At 46.1% G+C, this 22,833-nt stretch overlaps 10 protein-coding genes across 10 annotated transcripts; 8 read left to right on the top strand and 2 right to left on the bottom strand. All coding sequences in view use genetic code 12, as the record gives it.

Annotated features, from left to right (window-relative positions):
* Nucleotides 1-364: 364 nt before the first annotated feature.
* On the top strand, nucleotides 365-949 carry LODBEIA_P18000 (uncharacterized protein; the record flags this gene model as incomplete). Its single annotated transcript, XM_066971729.1, has 1 exon — nucleotides 365-949. One exon carries the CDS (start codon nucleotides 365-367, stop codon nucleotides 947-949), a length of 585 nt encoding a protein of 194 aa, XP_066828738.1.
* Nucleotides 950-1,282: 333 nt separating this feature from the next.
* On the bottom strand, nucleotides 1,283-5,080 carry LODBEIA_P17990 (uncharacterized protein; the record flags this gene model as incomplete). Its single annotated transcript, XM_066971726.1, has 1 exon — nucleotides 1,283-5,080. The coding sequence occupies one exon, from the start codon at nucleotides 5,078-5,080 to the stop codon at nucleotides 1,283-1,285; it is 3,798 nt and encodes a 1,265-aa protein (XP_066828737.1).
* Nucleotides 5,081-5,491: 411 nt separating this feature from the next.
* LODBEIA_P17980 (uncharacterized protein) lies at nucleotides 5,492-5,965 on the top strand (the record flags this gene model as incomplete). The annotated part of the gene is made up of 1 exon (XM_066971725.1): nucleotides 5,492-5,965. One exon carries the CDS (start codon nucleotides 5,492-5,494, stop codon nucleotides 5,963-5,965), a length of 474 nt encoding a protein of 157 aa, XP_066828736.1.
* Nucleotides 5,966-6,336: 371 nt separating this feature from the next.
* Nucleotides 6,337-7,707, bottom strand: LODBEIA_P17970 (uncharacterized protein; the record flags this gene model as incomplete). Its single annotated transcript, XM_066971724.1, has 1 exon — nucleotides 6,337-7,707. One exon carries the CDS (start codon nucleotides 7,705-7,707, stop codon nucleotides 6,337-6,339), a length of 1,371 nt encoding a protein of 456 aa, XP_066828735.1.
* Nucleotides 7,708-8,779: 1,072 nt separating this feature from the next.
* Nucleotides 8,780-11,182, top strand: LODBEIA_P17960 (uncharacterized protein; the record flags this gene model as incomplete). Its single annotated transcript, XM_066971723.1, has 1 exon — nucleotides 8,780-11,182. The coding sequence occupies one exon, from the start codon at nucleotides 8,780-8,782 to the stop codon at nucleotides 11,180-11,182; it is 2,403 nt and encodes an 800-aa protein (XP_066828734.1).
* A 683-nt stretch (nucleotides 11,183-11,865) lies between these two features.
* Nucleotides 11,866-12,216, top strand: LODBEIA_P17950 (uncharacterized protein; the record flags this gene model as incomplete). The annotated part of the gene is made up of 2 exons (XM_066971722.1): nucleotides 11,866-11,957; nucleotides 12,018-12,216. The coding sequence occupies 2 exons, from the start codon at nucleotides 11,866-11,868 to the stop codon at nucleotides 12,214-12,216; spliced, it is 291 nt and encodes a 96-aa protein (XP_066828733.1).
* A 745-nt stretch (nucleotides 12,217-12,961) lies between these two features.
* On the top strand, nucleotides 12,962-13,735 carry LODBEIA_P17940 (uncharacterized protein; the record flags this gene model as incomplete). Its single annotated transcript, XM_066971721.1, has 1 exon — nucleotides 12,962-13,735. One exon carries the CDS (start codon nucleotides 12,962-12,964, stop codon nucleotides 13,733-13,735), a length of 774 nt encoding a protein of 257 aa, XP_066828732.1.
* Nucleotides 13,736-14,378: 643 nt separating this feature from the next.
* Nucleotides 14,379-16,232, top strand: LODBEIA_P17930 (uncharacterized protein; the record flags this gene model as incomplete). The annotated part of the gene is made up of 1 exon (XM_066971720.1): nucleotides 14,379-16,232. One exon carries the CDS (start codon nucleotides 14,379-14,381, stop codon nucleotides 16,230-16,232), a length of 1,854 nt encoding a protein of 617 aa, XP_066828731.1.
* A 1,944-nt stretch (nucleotides 16,233-18,176) lies between these two features.
* LODBEIA_P17920 (uncharacterized protein) lies at nucleotides 18,177-19,040 on the top strand (the record flags this gene model as incomplete). Its single annotated transcript, XM_066971719.1, has 1 exon — nucleotides 18,177-19,040. One exon carries the CDS (start codon nucleotides 18,177-18,179, stop codon nucleotides 19,038-19,040), a length of 864 nt encoding a protein of 287 aa, XP_066828730.1.
* Nucleotides 19,041-21,285: 2,245 nt separating this feature from the next.
* On the top strand, nucleotides 21,286-22,758 carry LODBEIA_P17910 (uncharacterized protein; the record flags this gene model as incomplete). The annotated part of the gene is made up of 1 exon (XM_066971718.1): nucleotides 21,286-22,758. One exon carries the CDS (start codon nucleotides 21,286-21,288, stop codon nucleotides 22,756-22,758), a length of 1,473 nt encoding a protein of 490 aa, XP_066828729.1.
* Between the last annotated feature and the right edge of the window lie 75 nt (nucleotides 22,759-22,833).

Below are 22,833 nucleotides of genomic sequence, written 5' to 3'. Positions count from 1 at the left end.
AGGTTGCAAATCTATACTTGATCCGCTCTTTTTTGTTTAGGTCGAAAGATCCCAACCATATTTAATCATTACGTCGACCTCCGCCTCCTTCCCCCCTTCGTGGCCTATCTCTTTTCATGAAAGAGCGCAGAGAATGATGGGAATCACAAGGACGTACCGGGGCTTTCGCAAAGTCAGACTTCGAAGAAACAAACGCTACATCTCGAATGCAGTCCACGAACACATACCCCCGCCAGTCAATAACGGCATGGATGAAGAATTCACTCAAGGTGTGGACTCTATGACCACCACCACTACCAACACTCAGACCGCGTTTCAGTTTATCATCCCCTGCTTCTCTCAGGGCCCACTGAATCCACATAAGATGCGGATACTGCGACTACATCCACTCGACACAAGCACCGTCCCCGCCGCAGTTCATGATGACCTCAAAGCGTTTCTTGCGCCACTTACCCTTTCACCGCGTGAATTGCTCGCCATTTCCAAGGGGCTCACAAACGCGGAAATCCCAGCGCGACTAACAGGGGATGAGCGGACGATGCTCGAGACGGAAAAGCTCCGGAGCTTGGGCAAGTTTAGTTTCCAATTGTCCATCATCAATTACTTTCGCATATTCCAAGACGTGCGGTACTTGTCGTACTCCGAATTCGAGTTGAACTCAGATATGGAAATGGTGACGAACGGGGACTTGATTCGGGAATTTATGAAATGGAACGCTCTCACTGGCTGTGTTTCGATGAACCTGGGTTTTTTAATTTCTGAATTTGTCGAGAAGGAGGAGTTTGAAAAGAAAAAAATCCACGTTTTCAAAGCTACTGCAGTGGGCAGCTTCTACACCATGATTGGAATAGTTTACGCCAACTATCGAGATCAATTTGATGAGTTTATGGGCAAGGTTATAAATGGGAAAAGAGGAATTATAGAAATAGTAAAGAGCCAACAAGCATAGAACGCGAGACGCCAGATGAGGGACACAAGGCACAAGACACAAGACACGAGACGCAATGCCAATGTCTAACGTGAACTCTAGCTTATAGAGTGGACTACGTTTTCTAGCAACGAATAGACGGGGAAAACAAAGAAAAAAAAACAAACCCCCACCGTGGAAGAGTCGCTCGCGGATTTGGTAGACGGTTTTAAGATGGGGGGGGGGGGGATTGATGTTTTTTTGTTTCTTCTTCTTCTTTTTAAGAGTATGCAACCGTGTAAATCTAATAGCAATGTATATATGTATATAGATGGATGGATGGATGGATGGATGGATGAATGAATGAATGGATATTTATAAATACAAAGAAGCGCAAAAGACGATATCCCTCTTGATCTTCTCCTGAGCCTCGGCCATCTTCAAATGCAATTTAGAATCACCGATAATCAACGCGGCGTTCTTCACCTCACGGCAGATTTCATCCAACCTGGTGATAACACGCACAATGGTTCCCTCGGCCTCGACACTCATCTGCATGATCTCATTGAAACTTAACCCGTTGGCCCATTCGTAAACCACGTTGACCAAGGCGAATCTCTTGCTCTCCACAAAGTCCTCTTCTTCCGACGTGAGTAGCACCCGTTTCTCAATAAACACCTTGAGCAACTTGTCTGCAATAGTCAAGATTTTCTTCTTACCTTCTTCCAAACGCGGAGTCACCAACAACGGCTCTTCTTTTTGGGTGCGCCCTTCGTATACAAAGCACGACAACAAGGCAACAATCTCGGAGGGCTCAAAGTCGCCGAGGAAATTGTCGAGCACGAGCTCGGTGATGATCAACTCCCACCCGGCATTGATCTCGCACGCAACCCGGCCCTTGAGCACTACATTGTGTTGCGGGTCAATGAACCCAAGCGTCTCCAACACCAGTAGCCGCTGCTCGTAATCCGGCAACAAGTCCAAATTTTCATCCGAAATGAGTCTTTGCAACCCTTCGATTTCCTCGGCAATGTGGTGGCGTTTGCGGAACTCGGAGTAATGCTGCTTGAAGTTTGCACATTTGAATGCTCTCAACTTGCGCAACTCTTCCACGATGGACTTTTTCTCCATAGACAACTCGTGCAACGACAAGTGCTTGCTTTGCTTAAACTTCATCTCTTCCAACCAGTACTGATGTCTCACAATGGTTTTTATCTGCTCCTCGGCAGCTTTCACCGCTTGGGGGGTTCCGTTGAGCACGTCAATCAACAGCACCCTGAGCAGATAACTGCTGATAAACATGACGTTCTCATAGGGTATTGTGAGTGCTTTCATCGAGCCGTTGTAGTGGATCCTGGGGAAGGAGGCCTGAAGATAACCTGTTATTGGAATATAGGGAAGCGTTGACTCTTGAGCAGATTTTTCATATTCCACTCCATGGTCAAAAGTGAGAACCAAGATGCTTTCGGATGCAGTATCCGATTTAATCACAAACCCAATGCGAGTGGTTGAGTTCTTGTCTCTAAAAGAAACCAACCTTCCCGTCCTGAGAAGCTGGATCTTCAATATCGGCGACTTGTGAATTTCAGCGACGCACTGGCCATATATTCGTTCATAGTCAAAGAATAATTTACAGCTCTCCTCAACACCTTGCAAGGAGCACTTGGAGCAGTTGGCGATTCCAACCTCCTTCATCTGGCCCATAAGAAAGTCGTACCTTTTCTGGTTCTCAGGCAAGAGCACTTGCGTCGAGTTTTCACTAAATGAATGCTTGATCATCTCCTCCACTTTCAACGCTTCGACTCGGAGCAAATTCAAAATCATGTTGTACGTGAGCCTAAATTGAGACAGCAACTTTGTGGGGGCGCTCAAGACCACTTCCTTGAAATCCGTGGGGGAGAGCGGCTCGTTGTAAGCCATCACGATAACGGTACCGGTCTTATCCAAGCCTCTTCTTCCTGCTCTCCCGGACATTTGTGTGAATTCACCAGGTAGCAAGTTTCTGAATCCTCGGCCGTCGTGTTTCCGCGTGGAACTAAACACCACCGTTCTTGTCGGCAAATTGAGCCCCATGGCAAAAGTCTCCGTGGCAAACAAGACCTTGACCAAGGTCCTGGCAAACAAAATCTCGATGCATTCCTTGACTATGGGCAAGAGCCCACCGTGATGCACGGCGATGCCTCGACTGAGCATATCGCGGATTTTCATAATTTGCGGAAGTTCCCGATCCTCCTTTTTCAACCGGCTAACGGCTCTGTCGATAAACATGTGTATCTCAGATTTCTCCCTGGCGTTGCAAAAGTCGACTCCCCTCAAGGAGTCTGCATACTCTTCGCATCGCTTTTTTGAAAAGACAAAAATGACAGCGGGTAACAAAGAGTTCTGCTTAAAATAATAAACCAAATCTATCCAGGTCTTTTTATTTGGCCCGTCGCTTCCGAATCTCTTGGGGCCAGAAAAGTTCCCGCGATTTGCTGTCATGGAACCACCACCGCCACCTCTTCCGCCTCTGCCCCCTCCTCTGTTCCCACTTGCACCTCGATTTCCGCCTCTCGCAGTTCCGCCAGGACCTCCACGGCTTCCCAGACCCATTGTCGTGGAGGGCAATTCCTTCTTTGCGTTTCCAGCCTCCAACAAGTCCCTATGTGCCTTGAACTCACCTTCCAAGAACGTTCTATTGGAATCGACGACTTTGAATAGTTTATTCTTGGCAGATATGAAAACCTCCAACGGAACAGGTCTCTTGGGAGTTGAGATGACGTAGATATCCTTTTGTTTGGTTCTGCCGACCCAGTTGGCAAACTCAAACGTATTGGGCACCGTGGCAGACAAGAGGATATATTTCACGTGGTCGGGCAACATAATGATGACTTCTTCCCAAACGACACCACGATCAATGTCGTTGACATAATGCACTTCATCAAAGATGACAAACTCGACATCTCGAATCAAATCGGCACCGCGATACAACATCGATCTCAAAATCTCCGTGGTCATAATTAGGCAGTTTGCATCGGGGTTAATTTGCACGTCACCCGTGATCAACCCCACATCAATGTCTTTAAAAGTTTCTTTGAAATCGCGGAATTTCTGGTTCGAAAGTGCCTTGATTGGTGAAGTGTAGATACACTTGGTCATGTTCCTATTGGCCATTGCGATTGCGTACTCGGCGACAACAGTCTTACCAGCCGACGTGTGTGCGGCAACAAATACAGAATCCCCTTGTTCCAAATGGAAGACGGCCTCTTTTTGGAAAATATCAAGCTCAAACGGCCAGGTCCGTGCCATGTTGGGCACCAACTCGTTGAAATCTTCAATCTTGTGGTCCAAGTCAACCACGTGAGCCCACGTACGCTTATCGAGTGATTTTTTGTTCTCGTATTTGAATGAGGAATAGTCAAAGGGGACAAGTCCCTCGATTTCCTCTGCGTCAAAGGGCACTTCTTCAGATGTGCCCTTGGAATCACCACCGCCACCACCAGAAGTGATTTTATCGTTCAAAGAGTGGCGTTTCATGGGTTCGACAATGTCATGTCCAAGACCATTGCTGTCGATGTTCTCCTCGCCAGTCTCCAAATCGAGCCCTTCTTCTTCTTCTTCTTCTTCATCATCATCATCACCACCACCACCACCACCGACTTGCAATCCTCTAGTAAAACCGGGAGGTATATCGAATAATCCATAGTCATTCCGATGCAAGCTCAGCGTGTTGTCCTTGACTTCACGATCCTGTGCAGCTTGCTGGATCAATCCACCTGGCTGGAAGGGCAAGAACCCCGACTGGCCCCTCAAGCTCTCGCTTTTGGAGGAGTAGTCTCTACCAATATGCAACGAATTCGAAGCCGACGAGTTGACTTTTTTCAAATCGACTTCTTCCTGGTACCCGGAAATGTCCCCGTGGATGCCGGTCCTCTTGAATCTAAATTTGGTCCGGTTCAACGAGCCGGGGTTTATGACTAGTCGGTCAATTACCCTGTCTCTATCCACCTGCGGCTTTTCCTGTATCAAGTCAAGCAACTCCCAGCTGAGCTCTGCGTTTGGTGTCAATAGGTCGTCAACGAGCTGCTGATTCACTTCATCTTCGCTAGGCTCGCGTTTCTTGTACGCGGATTGCGTCTGTGGATCAACGGACAAAGTGTCGACAAAGTCATTACCAATCTCCTCAATAATCATCTCCCCTTGCTCTTTCCTCGGAGGGGGGGTGTTTCTTAAACTAACTCGACTCTATTCATAGGTTGCCTTGCCAGAGGACTCGGTATACTGCCATTTCGTGAGCTGCGTGAAGGTGGTCGTGCCTCGCGGTAACAACTCAACCACAGTGCAGGAGATAGGGATCTATCGATATCATCACCAAGCACCAAGCACCAAGCACCAAGCACCAAGCAGCAAGCAGCAAGCACCAGCACCATCATCAACGTCCGCCTCTACCTCCATCGGTTGCTATAGCCATACATCTTTTGTCTCGGCTGTCGTCGCGAGCTTAATAGTTAGACCCCGTCCCGCAAACCGTGTCAACACAACGTTAACCCCAAGGTCAACCCCGAGATCAACCAAAACGGAACAACTCAAGCCGGCTCCAAAACCATGTCCCTTTGCAAGATTAGATTGCAAGAAGAAAGAAAACAGTGGAGGAAAGATCATCCGTTTGGCTTTTTTGCCAAACCAGCTAAAAACGCAGACGGCTCGTTGAATTTGCAACTATGGTCCGCAGGGGTGCCAGGCAAAGAAGGCACAATATGGGAAGGTGCCATCTACCCGATCAAATTGGAGTTCCCCGACGAGTACCCGTCGAAACCGCCAAAAGTCAAGTTCCCCCAGGGGTTTTTCCACCCAAACGTGTATCCCAGCGGCACGATATGTTTGAGTATTTTGAATGAAGAACAGGATTGGAAACCCGCAATCACCTTGAAACAGTTGGTGTTGGGCGTTCAAGAGCTATTGGACACTCCGAATGCAGAGTCGCCTGCTCAAGAGGCCGCGTACAAGACGTTTGTCAAGGATAAGAATGCTTATACTAAAAAAGTGAGAGAACAGGCAAAGAAGTTTGCCAGTGTGTAGAAATAAGAGATGTCATGTTGAGTGAAGAAAGAAAGAGGTTACAGTTCCTACAGTGCCGTGGCTGCTACAACACCTCGTGGATACTAATAATGCGTGTATGAGAGGGAGGGAAGAGGAGGGAGCGAGGGTGAGAGTGAGAATGAGTGAGTGTATTAGGAGTGTGAATTTTGTAAATGTTTATTTCTAGCTCGTGTTTTCAATAATTATAGAAGAACCAAATATCAGAGACACTGGTCAATTCTGGAAGGAGGGTGGACGGTGGAAAATGTAGACGGGGAAGGGGGTATCCTGAATTGCAAGAAAGTTTCATAATTTTTGTTCTCTCATTTTTTTTTCATTTCTTTTGAATTTACTGGTTTATACTTCACGTTTCAAAGGGCTTCTTCGCTGTTGTTTATCAAGTCTCGACTCTTGAAAATTAGTTCTCCCGTTTTCGCTTCTCCAAGTTGTGATGTGCCTTTTTCCTTGTAGGTGCTGACAGCTGGAATATCGGCTTTGATCCTAGTCACCAAAGTGGAGTACGCGCGAGGCTCCAACTTTATGAGCGTGTGCAAAGGGATCGACATCCAGGGGCTCTCCTCTTGAGGAACATTCATGAAGTATGCATAAAGACAACGCAAAACAGCCTGGTGGGTGATGATGAGGATATTTTCTTGTCTCTCCAATTCCATAATTATAGGCTCCAACCTTATCACTATATCTCTGTAGGATTCGCCTCCCCTGTATCTGTACTCATACTTGTCGTCATCTCTTGCCTTAAAGTCATCGGGGAATCTTTCCTCGATTTCTTCATAGGTCATACCGTCACACTCGCCCGCGTCTAGTTCATCCAATGCTTTCCATTGCAACTTTTTATAGGGTAAAAAGGAAGCGGTTTGCTGGGTACGTTTCAAGGTTGATGTCCAAACAGTCAAGTTTGTATGTTTAAGCTCTTCTCCCAAGGACTTGAGTACCAAATCGGGCAACTTCTTTGCATACCTCCAGCCACGTTCAGACAAGTTTGCATCTCCGCCAATCTGTCCAGTCAAGTTGAATTCGGACTCTCCGTGCCTCGATAACCATATACTTCGCGGCTTTATATGCAAGTTCATAACGTAGTATACTATTCTGCTCTCCAAATAAGTTTCAATGCGATTCAACACGATTTGCGAATTGACATTGACCAACTTGATAAATGTCAAGTTTGCATCTTTTGCGGTATCCATAGTCTCGTAAACAGTTTCGTAAAATTCAATTCTCTTTAAGAAATCCTGAGTGGCAATATCATTTGGTGTTTTGATATAGTCTGGCGAAGTTGTCTTGACATCAGCAATATTTTGCAATATGAGCTCCTTGTCGTTGCACCAACTCTCCAAAAACAACGGCTCAATGTGGTTTTCGCGACAAAGTCTCAAAATCATTTCTCTTCTCTTGCGGGTCGAGTTTGTTGCGTCCAATATGCCAACCACTCCGTTTTCCTCGGTGAACCACTTCATCATGTCGAAGATGGCAGCATCAATAGCCTGCTGACGGTAGTGCAACCCTTCCGTGTTGAGCGGGTCGAAAAACTCGGCATCAATCACAGCGTCCTTGGCGATTTCTCTTCTATAGCTGCCGACATTGAAACATCTGGACTTGATCGACAACCACGAGAGATATCGCACAATCTTTTGAGATATAAGCGATTTGCCTCTAGCAGGCAAACCAACCATCACCACACAAACTCGCACATTTTCAACGTGGGAAATGGAGTAAACGGGCATCACTGGGCTACTTTTTTTTTCTTTTTCTTTTTCCCTTTCTTTTTCTTTTTCCTGTTCTTTTTCTCTAGGAGTGTGAAGCTTTTGGTGAGTAAAACTTCTCACGTATGAAGTGGAGGATGTATGAAGGGGAGGATGTGGAGTATGAAAAGGTGGGGAAGCCCTGTTTTTGCTCCTATTGAGAGAAGACCTTAGCGGGATTTAGGAAAAAAAAAAATTGAAACGAAACTTGGAGCTTGGATCCAGACAGACTCACTCACGAACAACTAACTTACTATAACGGGATGAGAGTGACGACGACCCGACGGCGATGTGAATAATATGAATGATGTTCGGAAATGCTGCTATGAAATGGCGATATAAATGACAATAACAATGACAAATGACGAAGACGATGACGATCGAACTCACGAACAATACAACTCTAGCCCATATAATATATACGCCTGAAGAACTGGGAATGCTCGAGGGAATAAATGTCCGGTCTGGGGAATAATATATCGTTTTCTTACATTTGTCGGTTATCTTTCAACTTTTTTTTGGGTGGAGGAGGAGGTGGTTGATGTTGCGCGGAAAATTATACCTGCTTGCTCCTGCCTGGTGTCACGTGATGCACACCAATGCGGAGACACACACAGGCCATCTTCGTGGTTCATTCCTTCCGTCAAGAGGGGAGTAGGGTGTCAGGGCGTCGGGGTGTGTTTTTATAGTGCAGGCTCTTTCCTGCCTACGGTCTATTCTAGTTCTAAAGTGCACTTGCTGTATGGTTCATTGCTTCGTAAAGGTGGTGGAATGGCGAAAGAAAATTTTCAAGTCACTCACCCTTCGTGCATGGGGGAAAGAGAGTACCACCAGATAGACGCATGGTGCTTTCTTTGAACGGAACAAGAACAAGAATAAGAACGCACCTGTTATTGGATACTAGTCCAAGCAGTGCCGTAGGAAAACTGAAGAAGCAAAAACTGAAAAAAAACACAGACAAGAGTAGATAAGGAGAGATAGAGAGAGATAGAGAGATAGAGATAGAGAGATAGAGATATAGAGAGATAGAGGTACATCCATTGCTGGTCCCAAGATGAAGAGATTTTGGAGATCTAACCTGAGTGACAACGGAGACGGAGACCGTAATCTACCTTCTTCGGACCATGAAGGCACCCAGGGGCCTCAACCGGAAATACGTCCAAGCAGAAGCATCAACTCGAACGAGTCACAGGATTCGCTAAAAGACCTTCGACCCATGTTTGGGCGACAAGGCGGTGGCAGGTCCAGTTCTAGCGCAAACCAGGGGGTCTACGATGCAAGCTTGAACTTGAACCCGACTATACTGGATGCTGGAATAAGCTCAGGCGGGCCAAGCGACCAGAGCTCAAACGCAAAAAGTCTTTCGATATTTTCCAGCAAACAATCATCTTACTCAAGTAAACAGTCATCACGCCAAAGTTCCAGCGGCAGTGGCTTTCGGAAACTCCACAATAGCTTTGGGTTTGGCCAGGCTTTACACACACTAAATGTAGTTGAAGAAAACGAAAATGACCCACAGGGCCAAGGCCACGCGCCAGAAGATCATAGCACGTTGGAAAAATTGAACCAAATCAGCGAAGACTTGGTTTACATTATGCTACAGTATGACAACTCGTCTATAAATCTCACTACTGCCGTCATTAATCTGATTGACTGCTTTAAAAACTTCACCAACAAACTGCGAAATGGCGACCAGGGACACCAGGGAAATGTCAGTACTCGCAACAACAAGAGCTTGAGAAAAATTGTCAAGATATATCTCACATTTTATGACAACTTGTTGAAAGAAGAAGTTCACATCAAATTGAAATTGCTATTGGTGAAGCATTTCAATGATTTTGCCGCCAAACTAAAAAACGATGCTCAACTGCTGCTGCTGCTGCTGAATGATGTGCTTGTCAAACCTCGCAATTTTGCCGTTGGTGAACGAGATAATGGCAAGTTCCCCAATGAAGAAGCAATGTCCAAAATAATCGACAAAATGTCTCAGCAAACTACTATCTCCGTTAAGGAACAAAATGGATCATTTGTAGCACCCATCATGAGGGGTGTTTCCGATAGCCTAAAGATTCTTTGCTTATACTTTGGGTACCCTGACCCTCAACCAATGCATCAAAAATTGGCGGGCGCTATTCAGGAATTGTACGACGACATCCACATCATCATCGCCAAGAACCGCATCGAGCTCGCCTCGGCTTCGGTGCATCCACTGCCGCAGCCACTGGCCAATATCCTGTCACTACCTCAGCTGGTGTCAAGCTCCAATATACCTACACCACCACCACCACAAAAATTCAAGCTTCCATTCCGAATACCAACCGATCCAATGGAGCCACCCATGTCAATGTCCATTTCCACTGAAAGTTCACTCAAGACTTCGGGAACCGTAGGCGGCTACATCTACCCCAAGATCAATCTCAAAAAACAGCCGCACTTGAAAAGCTACACCACTTCCAAATTTGCCATTTCGTGTGGCCATGTTTGCCTCGACTCGCAAAATCCAAACTCCTATGCCAACATCGCGGCTCCCTCGGCTGCTCTAATTGCACTATACAAGCAAGCATTGAGGTCGCAATACGATCGAGCCGGCGGCGCGATGAGCGACTCGAGGGTGGCGTACAAGGCAGTCTTGAACCAGCTAGAAAAGATGTTTCCGCAAAAGGACATCAAGGTGTTTGATAAAGAAAGAGGCGAGCACCGCGAGTTTCGCAACTTGCCCCAGTTGAGATTTGGCCAGATCATATGGGGCGAAAGGTCCTTGATTGCGTTGAGCACCCAGACGAATGCAATCAGCGGCGTAACCGAAAAGAAACTATCCGACTTGGCAATCATCAAAGTTAATAAGCAACTCAGGTGCTCTGCCAACTATTTGGGCGACGACGTGGCGTTCAACGAGTACGACCCGGCGTTGATTATGGACAATATGTACGTGCGCAAAGTGTTGAATTTGAAAAGGTTTACTCCCAAACCGGTGCTGGAAGACACAAAGGATGTCGATTCGCAAGTCTCGTCGTTTGAGCAACAGCAAAGTTACCATGGCATTGAAGTGTTCAAGTATGGATCGACTACAAAGTACACGCGCGGCAATTTGAACGGCATCAAGTTGGTCTACTGGTTAGATGGAGCTATGCACTCGCTGGAGTTTATCGTCAACTCACAGGAACACAACGTGGCATTCGCTAGTGGTGGCGATAGTGGAAGCTGGGTGTTGACGAAATTGCAGGATTTGAACCCCGAGGCTCATGGATTGGGTGTTTTGGGAATGTTGCATTCTTATGATGGCGAATTCAAACAGTTTGGGTTATTTACGCCCATGTGTGAGATCTTGACTCGTTTGGAAGAAGTTACCAGTATCAAGTGGGGGGTTGTCGGGTGCAGCGACGAAAAGGAACATTTAACCGATTCGGACTCAAGCTCAGACTTGGACTCAAATGGAGACATTGACGATATAGAATAGTAATAGATTTTTTTTTTTCATTTTTTTACATTCTTACTTACCTAAGGGTGTCGAAGTTTGTTGATTGCACATCCTCAGAGGAAACGTAGCTTCTAACCAACCGGAAACATGGCTGAGTTGGGACTTTGGAAAATAGTTGGGGGAGGTATTCAGAAAATTATCAAGTACCCGAAAAAGAACCCTGGAATCTTCAAAATCTTGACTTTTCTTCCATGGATCTACACACCCAATCGGCTCAAGAACAAGATCTAAATGGAATTTAACTCCACTTTGCGGCGTAGGACCCAGATCTCACATTTTCCAAGGCTGTCCTAGCTTGCCAACGCGGTTTCCCCAGCGTGCACAGACCTCTCTCTAATTATCGTGTATAATCACACCAGATGGAACGACAACTTCTCAAATGAGAGTTTCCAAGGCGCAACCGTATTTGCCCAAACAACTCGGGCAAGTATAACCTGCTCCGGTGAGTTAAAAAAGAGAGCTTGTTGGGCGGGGAGATCCTCCATGGTATGAAACAAGCTGATCCCTTGATAGATTGGAGAGGTCCTCATCGCCCTGCATACAATCGCGCCTCTCTCGCCAGAGATGGATACAACCATCCACCATCGGCGAAAATCCCTTCCGCTCATTGATTCCTTGATTCATTGATTCATTCACTCACCACGTTACTGGTTGCAGGAAAAATGTCATCTAGAGGAGGTAAAGTTGCGGTAGCAAGCGTAGCGATTGTGGCATCGTGGTTCTTTGGAGTCAACTTCTGGAAACCCCTCGTAGTGTATGTTCCACCCCCCTCCAAACACAACAATAACTAATACTAACAATCAACATCATCAAGAGAACAACTAGAGAAGGACGGAAACTTGAGACTGGACGTGCATTACGAAAAACCAAAAGTCGACATCAAATCATGGGCTGACTTACGGCAGAAACTCGAAGCTGTTGCTGATCCGCAGAAAAATTTCAGCGAAGAAGACAAGGCGAGCTTGGAGCAGTTGAAAGAACAATTACAGGAAAATCGTCCACGGGAGAGCTAACACACCCGTGGCGGCAATTCATTTCTTGGGATACATAATGGTTTTTTTTTCTTTTCGTTCTTTTTTGCTTTGTAGATAGAGAAATAAAAAGTCGAAACTGGCAGAATTACTGGTGAAAACATAAAAACACCAGAAATGTGGAGAATTGAGACTCCTCACATCACGAAAATGCGACAGGGTAAATGGGGTCGAATTCGCAAGCTGAGCCAATTCACAGCAGTTGAACCCTCTAGTGCCAAGCAAAAGGTGACTAATTTCCACAGTTTTAAGATCAAGTGTCAAATATCAAGTATCATCAAAACCCGCATAGATAGCTTTCGTTTGCTTTTTCCTCTCTGAAATTTACATACACGAGAAAGAAGGAAGGCGCTGTATATCCACAGGTGGGTGGTCTTTTTTTTCCAAATGTGGGAGCTGAGAGTTTTCTCGGCCCAAGGACGCCACCACAGACGTGTGGCATGCCCTTGACTCATCATTTGTATGATGTTGGGGGGCAGAAAGAGAGGAAGGAGCAAAGAGGGAGGAAGAAAGGGGGGAGAGACTTCAATGAAGAGCACGTTGAAATTGGTTGACCACGATGTTTGAACAAGAAAAAGCCACGGTTTTTGGATTGTTTCAGTGGCGGACGGTCGGTGTGAAGTGGCTAATCGCATGGTATAAAAGCAGATGAAAAACCTCCTGAGTTGAAGAACAAGGATTGGTGAAAGATCAATCACAACCAAGACATCCATTCGCCAAAAACATCATGAAGCTTTCATCCATTTTCGCTGCTTTCGGTATCTGTGCCATTGCTAGTTCGACTGTGCTTTCTCAAGCTGACCAAGATGCTGCAGCAGAGTTAGTCAGACGCGGTGGTTATGATTATGATGATTACGATCACCATGATGATTACGATCACCATGACGATTACGACTACGATAAGTACCCCGAGAAGTTCACTTTGGGCGTCAAAGTCAAGGGCAAGATTTTCTTGTCTTTCTTGTTGGATGATGGTCAGTTTGAGTTTGACCATAAGAAAATCCCATGGTCAAAGCCATGTGATTATGACTACGATGACTATGATCACCATGATAAGAAAAAAGGTAAGGATGACAAGTGGAAACGTGGTGGTGACGATGACTATGACTACGATGACTATGACTACGATGACTATGACTACGATGATGATTATGACTATGACTACAAGAAGCACTACCCATTGAGTATTGACTACTATCCTGGTTTGGTTTGGTACACTTTGAAAGATACCGTCTTGAAGGACAACAAAGGCAGAACTGGTGAGATCGTGGCTAACCACCAATTCCAATTCGATGATCCGCCACAGGTTGACGCTCTATTCACCAAAGGCTGGTCCATTGAATACGAGGATGGCCTCAAATTGTTGGCATTGAACGGCAAGACTACATTCTGGGACTCTGCTGTCGACGACACGTTTTACAAAGTTTACGATAAACCCATCACTGAGTTTTCCAGAAAGATTGAATTGGTTGTCATCAAGATCAATTTCAAGAAATGGTAGAGAGAATGAGCGGAACCTCGAAGGACCCTGGGGAGCTTGAAGTGTGCTTTTTCTTTGCCTATTTTTTTTCACCATCATTTTATCAGTTGTTTAGTTGTTGGTTTTCTTTTGAGCAGCCGTCTTTTTAGCCGGCAAGAGAAGGCTGCTCGCCAAACAACCATTTTTATACTATTTCGGTTTTTTATTCTTTTATAGGCTCTCCAGCGTCCAATACATACAGCACACTGAATATCATCTGCTACCCTAGTAGCAGTGGGTTACTCCAGCCTTTGATACCACTCTGAAAAAAAATCGCCAGGAGTAAAGATGACTCCCGAGAAAGATTCGTGGAGGTTTGCGGTGGCATCTTTTTTTTTTTTTTTTCGGAGGGCTATTTTCCACGTAGAATACATGAGTTGAGAGAGGGGGACAGGTCACCGCACGGCACTGAGCTCTTGCCATCATCCATCCTCTTGATCGATGGCTGCAAAAAGAAGAAAAACCGAGTGAGAAAAGTGTTCTGAAAAAAATCAACAACTTCTCGATGAGGACCAAAAAGAGAAAAAAAAAAAGAGGGAAAGCGCATCAGCCAAAATGCTTACACTTTCTCGAAAAGCTGGATAAATTATCAAAAAAACACACACAGGACTCCAAATAAACAAACATGGGGAAGCTCAAGAAGGGAAGAAAGAACCAGAAGGCCAGGGTCAATCCCATGGCGCTGAAGACGCCGCAGCTCACAAAGAAGGATGAAAGCACGCGGCATTCCAAGATTGTCCCCCTCATCAACAAACTTCGATCTTCAATCCCCAACGATAAATCCATGGCCCTAAGCGCTATAACGGTGCTTGTGGAGGACGAGCGAATGAGACACCTTTTGCTCAAGGAGAAATTGGTCGCGGTGGTGATGGAGACGTGTTTGAACGATTCACATGACGAAATCGCGTTGGATGCGTTTGGGCTATTGCGGAACATCGCCATTGAAGAAGGCGCGGACGTGGCCAAGCATTTGTGGAGGCTAGGGGTGTGGACCAGTGTCGAGGCTGCGCTCAACAAGATCAACGAGTCGTTCAAGTTTTTGAGTAACGAGAAGGAACACAAGAGCGCCGTGGCGAAAGTGCAACTATTGTTTGACTTTTGTGAAAACATCATGAGTCTAGTTGTTGTGCTTGCGAGCGCAGACGATTCGATCTACGACGCCGTGTTTGCACGCATTGATCCGATTTTGGATCTCGTGTTGCGGCTAGTCAACGGTCACACGCATGGCCAGTTGGTGCTATCGACCAAGCTTTTCAACACTTTGCTCGAGCTTTTATATGAGTTTTGCGTCGAGTCGACCGAGTTTATCGAGAAACTTGGCCAATATCAAGAGGAGTGGGACCAGTTGAACTCGCTTGTTGAAGACGCGGGATACAAGAATAACTCGGCCAAGATTTATCTCGAAGGAATCAAGTTCTGCAAGTATGATGCGCTATCTAGCCACGATGAGAGGAAACAAGAAAAGTTGGGCCAGACCATGAAAAACATATTTGCAATCTCGACCAGCGTCGACTTGGAGCAAGTCTTGACGCGAATTGACCAAATTGAAAACCCAGATAATGCGCAGCACGTGATTAAAAAAGATGCAGAGCTGATTGAACAGGACTTGAACTCGTCCAATAAGGCCAAGCTGGAAGTGGAAAGCGATTTGTCGGTCATTGAAACGGGGTTGACCATCCTCACCACCGTGTTGGAGTCGTTGTCGGAGAATGAGACTGAGCCGGGCGAACCCGTGCAATTGCCTTGTTCCGTAGAGGAAATAATTTTGCGGGAGATATATCCCATGTTGACCGAGTTGCTCAAAGTTGAACTAGACAATCCGAGCTTGCAGCTAGAGGACCAGATTCTAGCAGCATTGAACAACCTCAGTTGGTTGCTCTTGAGCACGGCCAATATCCCCGTGGCGTGGTATGAGCAATCGCTCGCCTTGTGGGACCTCACGTTGCGGGCGATGCAGAGACACTTGCGCAAGTCGAGCTTGGGCATCCTATGGGCCATTTTGAAGAGCCATGGGCCTGAGATGGCTGAGAAAAAAATGCCGCACGACTTGATTGAGCAGTTGTTGCAGGTGCCACTAGCAGAGGAATACTACGACTTGTTCCCCGGGGTCATTGGTGTTTTGGGGACTGTTGCTGTTGTCATTGCAAACACCGAGATAACCTATCTCATCTCGCAAAAGCTTATAAGTTCAATCACGGCAGCGTGTGATATTCGCAACGAGACGATTGCTGTTGAGGTTATTGTTGAGTCGTTTAACCTTTTCTTTGATATCTTTGGAGACATGAATTTCCCGTACGACCACGAGATCTTTGTCGAGAAGGACTATTTGTCGTGGTTGAAGAGCATCGAGCCGAGAATCAAGGAAGTGTACAAGAAAACAGACAAGAACAAGCAGCCGACAAATAAGTTGAGGATGGAGGAAACATGGAACAATCTCGAGAGGTTTATCGAGTACAAGCAGCACGAACGTGGCGGATGAAGCGGGGGTGGAGGGGCAAAACAAACTCTAGGGATGGGTCAACTTCCGAGCTAGAAGAGAACCCCTCGAGATAAACCCGAGGCAAAGAAACAAAAAAAAAAGAAACAACTAGCATGAGATTATTTTGAATGATTTTCTTAGTTATGTAGATGTTTCGATTGAGCAATCCAATCAATAAGAAAAGGAATCATGAAAGTCTTATTCTCTGAGTTTCTACAAAGCAAGAGGTCGTAGAGAAGAGACGCACTTACACGCAGGCACGCAGATCAGCATTGGTGCAATGACTGACTACTATCAGGAGACATGTGCATTCTTTTGGGCGAAGGAGGTTGATATTAATAGCTCACCAGATGTAAATAGTTGCGCCTGGCGACTGGTCGGACATCACCAACAAATCAGCAGGTTCGTCAGCGGAGATTGCCCGTGCTCAGGCGGCACTGCTAAAGCGGAATTCTAAGGTTGAAAGTTGAAAGGGAGAGCAGTCGCAGAGCGGCGGTTATGATCGGTTGATTGCTCAGTCGTTGAAAGGGTAATAAAACTTGCATGAAAAAAATCCCCGACTAGCGACATACTTTGTTGTGTTTCGACCCAGCCCATCGCATCTCCGACTTTGGAGAATGCCGTTTTTTTTTACTTTTTTTTAATGAAAACTCTTCATCACCTAGGCAAGGAGATTGCATATAGACCCCCACTCCCTTCATAGACAAAATAAAACGTTTGGGGGGGGGGGGGGGGGGGGGGGGGCAGTGTAAAAATATGCCAGAGGATCTTGACACATGTTTATCATTTAGATTGTGGCTCAGGTTAGTTTTTGGCGAATTTCTAATTCGAAGAACTTGGCGGCTTGAGCAGCGCTATCTCTCGAGAGGCCTCTCGACTATAAACCACCATTCTTCGATGCCCGCTATCTTGGATCTTGAGCCTGAGTTTACGAACTGAGACGAAACTTTGCATTGCCCACGTCAAGAAAAAGTTTGCAGCCCAGTTTCTCTCGAGATCTGCGGTGCAATAAACAAACCAACAAAAAGAAAAATCTTGACGGCAATGAAATTGCATACTTTTATGCAAAGTTGCTCTTCACACCAACACGTTGCTAATGAGTCGCGTATGGCGTTAATAAAAAACAAAAATGGGCTTATCTTGCGATCGAAAGCAGCGACTGTCAACGCTCTCCCCCTTCTCCGTCTGCTTCTGCTTCTGCGTCGAAAACGAGAAAATCGGCCTATTTGGAAGGGAGCTGCACTTTCAGCCACGAGAGAGAAGCTAGCTCGTAAAGTAGCTGTGCATGAGCTTTTATTTTCTTTCTTTTCGGTTAGCCTGTGGGCGGAAGTGAGAAGCAGTAAATGAAGAGATCAGATCAATAGCTGTTATTAGCACTCTGAACAGCACTGGGCCGGAAAACAATTGCTGTGAAAAAAAAAATTTCATCGGGGCTGCAGCAGTTGCAAACTTGAAAATTGTGACACAAAGACCAACGGGAAACAGATCGACATTTGGCAACCATTTCTCAGAGACCCATCCGTCTCATCTGATGCTAATTAAGGAAATCGCCGTTTCGAAATAAACAAAAACAATCTCCTCTCATGCCCCATTTCTATTGCTCCTTCACAAAGCATGGGTTCGTAGCAACAGCATGAGGATGTTAACCTTTTCTGCTTTTTTGTTTTTTAGTTTTTACTTTCTTTCTGCCAACATGCATTGCTAAAGATAGCTCAGCAGCGGTGAACTTGTTCCACAGGATCAGGAAGATGTCCACGAGATGATGAACGAAATGAACGAGGTGCAAAGCACTTCTCATCAACCGGATTTCAGATATATATAAAGGGGGCAAGACATCTTACTTGTTTCGACCAAATTCTCAAGGTTTTCTTTTTATGCACTTTACCTTGCAATTCAATCAAACAAACCATTCGCTTTCTTGTTATTCCTTTTCTTTTCCCAGCCATGCATTTCTTAACTTCATCAATCTCGTTGCTCGTCTTGGCTTCCTCGGCAGTTGCTTCCTACACCAACAGTACTTTGACCACGGAGTACACCGTCACTGACTACACCACCTACTGCCCGGAAACAACCACTTTCACCGTTACCAAATGTAGTCAGGACAAGTGTCATCCATCTCCCGTCACCGTTACTTCTCCAGGTACCGTGACTGTCACCGGAACTATTGTTTGCGACACTCCACCTCCAGCCGTCATTACTTCAACCAAGTCCAGTGTCGTTGGAGGAACTGTCACTCAAACCACCGTGACCGATTTCACCACCTACTGCCCTGAATCCACCGTCTTTACTGTGTCTACTTGTTCCGCTGGCACATGCAAACCAACCACTGTTTCAGTACCAGGTAAAGCAACCGTCACCATCTCCGGTGAAGTCGTTTGCCCAACCACCGTTGGCGGATCCACCACCCCCGTCGTTGTCGTTTCAACCCCATCAGCTACCTACGTTCCTACCACTTACACCGCCACAGGTTTCACTACTTACTGTCCAGAATCAACCGTTTTGACCATCACCACCTGCTCTGCCGGTACCTGTGCTCCAGCTACCTTGTCCCCAACCGCTGGTGAAACCGTTACTATCCCAGGTGAAGTGTTGAAGACCAGCTCTGTGCCAACCACCGTCACTTCAGCACCAACCCCAGTTTTCCCAACCACCAGCGCTCCAACCACCGTTGCCGCTGTTTCAACCACTGCCCCAGCTGTCTCAACCCCATCAACGGCTGTTTCCGTCTTGCAAGGCGGTGCAAACTCGCAAACTGTCAACTCAATTTTGTTGTCAGTCTTTGCCATTGCTTTGGGTTTCTTTGCTTAAAGAAAAAAAAACCAAAAAAAAACAACGTTCAAAAAAGTTGGTTTGCAAGTCATCCTTTCTATTTCTCACCACTCGTTTCATCATTTGTTTCGGTTTTACTTAAAAAAATAAAAATGCAGCTTCGGTTTGAAATTTATTATCCGTTTCTTGATTTCTTCATGACGTTCACGATGTCCCCTTCCCCGACCACCTTTTTTTTGGTTAAAAAAGCATCTAGCATTTGGCATATTCGGTATACCCAGTTAATTCATATTAATTTATAGATTCTGTAACGTTAACATTAACGATTAATTTACATTTTTCACTACTAAGCATTTTAATTTATGGCATTTGTCTTGCTTTTTGTTTTTTTCTTTCCCCAAGGTTGTCCTCGAATCTTTGCTTTCAATTGTGGAAAACAATACGAAAATCCACAAAATACATGCGCTGCTCCTGCGTGTTATGGGCGTGCTCGAACTTGCCGTTGTAAGCCATGGGAACTAGACAGCAAACTCAAGGGAGCATCAACATCAACAACCGATGGGCAGTAATTTCTTACTCAACTCCGCGCAGCGGAATGGGCAAAGAACAGCGTGGTAGAGTAGTAGCATAGTAGCACTGTAGCACAGTAGAGGAGCATCGTAGTGGCGTAGGAGTGTAGGGGGAGGAGGATAATGTCAACGCTTCACACGGTAACCCGCTGGCGAGCACTAGTGAGATTCCCAAATTGAGCGCAAGTTGAGCCCAAGTTAGCCCAAGCTAGGAAGCCACATATGAGAGAAATTTCGATAGTCGAGGCTCGCCTGTACATTCTATTCCGTGCATGGGCAAGGAGGTCAGGTCAACCTCCTCTTCCGCAACCTCGAACCAAGTCTTCTTCAGGTATACCTTGTTGGCATGGCAATGGCAAACAAGCGCCGGATATCTGCGTTTTTTCGTTTTTTCGTTTGTTCTATTTGAACGTACCGGGACAGAAATTTGATCGGGGCGACGTTGTTGTCGTTCGTTGGTAACATAATCACGGAGATGAACTTTGTGTGGCTCTAGATTCGCAACGTGGACTGTGAGTTGCCTACATGAATTTCTATTACGAGATCTGTTGATCAAAATTGCGGGCTTCCTTAATCAGTACAGATTGCTCTAACTAAGATGGAGCAACATGTGAGAGGGGGGGGGGGGGAGAAGGAGTGGGATGACGGCACGACACATGTGACATATCCCTTCCTCGAGGATGTGATGTGTTTATACTTTTCGATACCATTGCCAATCAAAGCAAGCTTACAAGTAGTTGGCTCAGGTTTCAAACCATGCCAGCTTTTCCTGAGATTAAGGGCGAGGGAAACGTTCAATGCTGAACAATTGCACATCTCAATCCCCTTTCGCCATACGTTCCATCTCTTCCCATTCCTTTGCTACCCTGTTCCACGGATGAATCAATAAATTCTTGTTGTGAAATTGCCAGGTACTGTTGTTTGCTCTCTTCTGGTGGAAAAACAAAAAAACAGAGAATAGATTGAAATCATAAAATATGAAAGACATGCCCACCAGGACGTTTATGTGCCCTTTGAGAGTGGATCACTAATTGATTACAGTCTGCACGTAATTGAAAAAATCCTCTTTGTTCGGCACCCGGCGTTAAACGGCGATGCTGGGCTCTTTCCTGAAGCCTCTAGCCGCAAAGGCATGGAATTCGCAACCAAAATTACTTGCGTCAAAACCCCCTTTAGCCAAAAAGAGGGGGCGAGCGAGGGAGGGCGAGAACAATGCCCCTCAACCAACACTGGTTTTTTTTCTGACTGGAGGTTGCAAGTTGCAAAAAATGACACAAAGCTCCACCCCTTTTCCCACCATCAAGAGATTTTGCAATCATTTCCTCCAACACAGTCAAAAGGATTCTATTTTAGGATTGACATATTTGCGAATGGAAAGACAGTCCATCATAAACGAAAACAGCAAACACACACACACTCACACCGCAAAAAGCACCGCCAAAAAAAAGTCAACAAAGAAACAAACCACTGTCCTTTCGCAACCCTACCCGTCGCAACCCTCTGTGGTGATATAAATTTTTGGCTTGTAGAGAAGCAATGGTGCCAATGCCGTACCCGTTTCATCAAGAGAACATATAAAGGAGCTTCAATCTCTTGCCATTTTATTTGCTGTAAAATCGTTACTATTCCTCCTCATCTCCAACTGGCAATTCTTGTTGAATTTGTTTTTGTTGTTGTTGTTGTTGTTCTTGTTTTTCCACCCACCTCCATTCGCTATGAACGTCATCACCAAATCGGTCGCTTTATTCGCATTGGTCTCGTCAGCTGCTGCTGCTTACAGTAACTCTACTGTGGTCACAACACAAGGTACGGTGACTGGCTTCACCACCTACTGTCCTGAAAGTACCGTTTTCACAATTACCACCTGTAAGGACAATCACTGTTCACCAACTACTGTTTCAGTTACTGGACCTTCTACAGTGACACTTAGTGGCTCCATCTTGCGCCCAAGTTCATACACAACGGATGTTACCAAGACTGGCTACACCGTCACTGACTACACCACCTACTGCCCAGAGACCACCGTTTTTACCGTTACCAAATGCACTCAAACCGTTTGCAAGCCATCGCCAGTTACCGTTACTTCTCCAGGTACTGTGACTGTCACCGGAACTGTTGTTTGCGAAACTCCACCTAGTCCACCTAAATCCAGCGTTGTCGTCACCACCACTAAATCAACCGTCATTGGCGGCTCGAGCGTCCCCACTGTTGTTACCACCACCAAGTCAGGAGTTGCAACCACATACACCAAGACGACGGTTACAGGAGGTACCACAGTTCCAACGGTGGTTACTACAACGAAACCAGCTCCTTCCACACCAAGCGTCGTTACCTACACCACGCCTGTGGTTGTTGGAGGCACCACTGTCTCATCAGTTGTTGTTTCCACCCATCCAGCTCCTTCCGCACCAAGCGTCGTTACCTACACCACGCCTGTGGTTGTTGGAGGCACCACTGTCTCATCAGTTGTTGTTTCCACCCATCCAGCTCCTTCCGCACCAAGCGTCGTTACCTACACCACGCCTGTGGTTGTTGGAGGCACCACTGTCTCATCAGTTGTTGTTTCCACCCATCCAGCTCCTTCCGCACCAAGCGTCGTTACCTACACCACGCCTGTGGTTGTTGGAGGCACCACTGTCTCATCAGTTGTTGTTTCCACCCATCCAGCTCCTTCCACACCAAGCGTCGTTACCTACACCACGCCTGTGGTTGTTGGAGGCACCACTGTTTCATCAGTTGTTGTTTCTACTCATCCAGCTCCTTCCACACCAAGCGTCGTTACCTACACCACGCCTGTGGTTGTTGGAGGCACCACTGTTTCATCAGTTGTTGTTTCTACTCATCCAGCTCCTTCCACACCAAGCGTCGTTACCTACACCACGCCTGTGGTTGTTGGAGGCACCACTGTCTCATCAGTTGTTGTTTCCACCCATCCAACTTCTCCAGTCCTGATCCCTAGCTCAGCTGCTAAGCCATCAGTTCCAGTTGCGGTATCATCATCATCACCATCATCGCCAACAACTGTTGCTGCAGTTTCAACCTCATCCTCAACCTCACCAGCTGTCCCACCGGCAGTCACCAACCCGGCTTCATCAGCTGCCTCAGTCTTACAAGGTGGTGCAGGATCAGTTGGCGTCAATTCCATCTTGTTGTCACTTGTCGCGATGGCCGTTGGACTTTTGTCTTAATAAATATTAACGCCTATTTCTACAAAAGAAAAATTGAAAAATTCGGTTATCAGCAAAGAAAAAAAAAACTCGACT

Source organism: Lodderomyces beijingensis, assembly GCF_963989305.1.
Source record: "Lodderomyces beijingensis strain CBS 14171 genome assembly, chromosome: 2".
Taxonomy (NCBI): domain Eukaryota; kingdom Fungi; phylum Ascomycota; class Pichiomycetes; order Serinales; family Debaryomycetaceae; genus Lodderomyces; species Lodderomyces beijingensis.
Note: the sequence above shows the minus strand (reverse complement) of the source record. Positions and strands in the feature narration are given on the sequence as shown.